Source organism: Penaeus monodon, chromosome 32 (assembly GCF_015228065.2).
Source record: "Penaeus monodon isolate SGIC_2016 chromosome 32, NSTDA_Pmon_1, whole genome shotgun sequence".
Classification (NCBI taxonomy): Eukaryota; Metazoa; Arthropoda; class Malacostraca; order Decapoda; family Penaeidae; genus Penaeus; species Penaeus monodon.
This window is the reverse complement of record NC_051417.1, coordinates 22680569-22681975: the sequence shown is the minus strand read 5'-3', so window position 1 is coordinate 22681975 and position 1407 is coordinate 22680569. Positions and strand designations below refer to the sequence as shown.

Genomic DNA, 1407 nt, shown 5'->3' with positions numbered 1-1407 from the left:
CTTACCAGATGCCGCCGAAGTCCTTGTACCCCCTGCGGCATTGCGTGAAGGTGCTGTGCAGGTAGTCCTTCCAGACCGCACCGTCCGACGCGTACAGGATAGCGATGTCGATTCCGTTGTTCTCTCCTGCGAATGGTAGGCGACCGTTAGGAAGAAAGCCGATGCGGATTTTGGATGTAGCTTCACTCTGGCACTTCGCTGAAAAAGCTCAGCCTCTTTGCTAAATTGGTACGGCATCTTGGCACCCTGAAATGCTATAGTCGTTACACATCTTTGTTGAGATGATACAGCCCCTTGATACATGTTCACTGAAATGACACGGCCCTCTAACACACCTTCGCTGAAATGCTGACGTCCCTTGCTGAACCTCAACTTAACTGGTGGAGCTTCCTGACACACATTAACTACAACATCTCGGCTGAAACGGCAGAGGCCCTCGATACATGTCCAGTGCGCAACACAACGCTGATACACACCCTTTGGGCGAGCCACATTCTCCGTCGACCTAAAAATCGACGGGTCTGTTGGTCTTCTGTCCCAGATTCTGGCTCGTGACGATGGTGCCGACATCGACTGAGACCTGACGATAGCTACTCTGTGCCTCAGTGTCAGCGACGGCACAGAAGGCGGTTTCAGGTTCGGATAGTTCCTCGGTCGAGGAGGCAGGGTCGGTTTCTGCCGTTTTGTGGACATCGTCCAGCTACGTCGACCCTTTGTGGCGCTAACGAAGTCTGACGCCTCCACGGCAGTAGTGCGAGAAGTCCAGGAACGCGAGTATCGCTTCGGGAAACGGCGCTGATAAGATAACAGTTTTAAATGCCGAAGACTAAAATGCGCTCCGACGAGATTGGAGGGCCACAAACACCAGGGCTGTGTAGGAATCCTGAAAGGGGAATAATCTCCCTGATAAGGGAGGGCTCTGAAAGGATGCTGCAGAAGAGTGTTAAGAGACCAAAATGGCTAGTTAGCCAACGCAGTTGATAATAGAAATCCATAGGAAGGAAGCGTAATTAGGAAAGTGACCCGAGCGCTAACAAGATATACAATTTTAGATAAACATTTATTTAATACACCTTGGCAGTTACTACGTTGAAAGCATATTCAATGACGCACTCTACTGTATGTGCGCTTTCAATAAAATATCATAAATAGAAACACTGAAAGATGCTCGTCGAAAGGCTTTCACTTATTAACGCGCAGCATCAAATACCCAACTAAGAAAAAACAAAATCACACTATATACATATGCATAACACATAAAAATTATGGTTCACACGCGTATATGTCTCCCTATTTAGATTGCCTCCTACTTCCTCATTTCAGTTTTGTCACGACGACCAGGATTTTTAACCGCATGCTCTACAAGGCATCGGAAAAGATAATGCGCAGCAATAGGCTGCTTTTGGT

At 47.8% G+C, this 1407-nt stretch overlaps 1 protein-coding gene across 1 annotated transcript in view; it reads right to left on the bottom strand.

Annotated features, from left to right (window-relative positions):
• LOC119593605 overlaps positions 1-1407 on the bottom strand; it is a gene marked incomplete in the record, with an annotated part of 44688 nt that overhangs the window by 3613 nt on the left and 39668 nt on the right. The window contains 1 exon segment of the mRNA XM_037942560.1: positions 6-126. Within this exon segment, the coding sequence (XP_037798488.1) occupies positions 6-126 (121 nt within the window).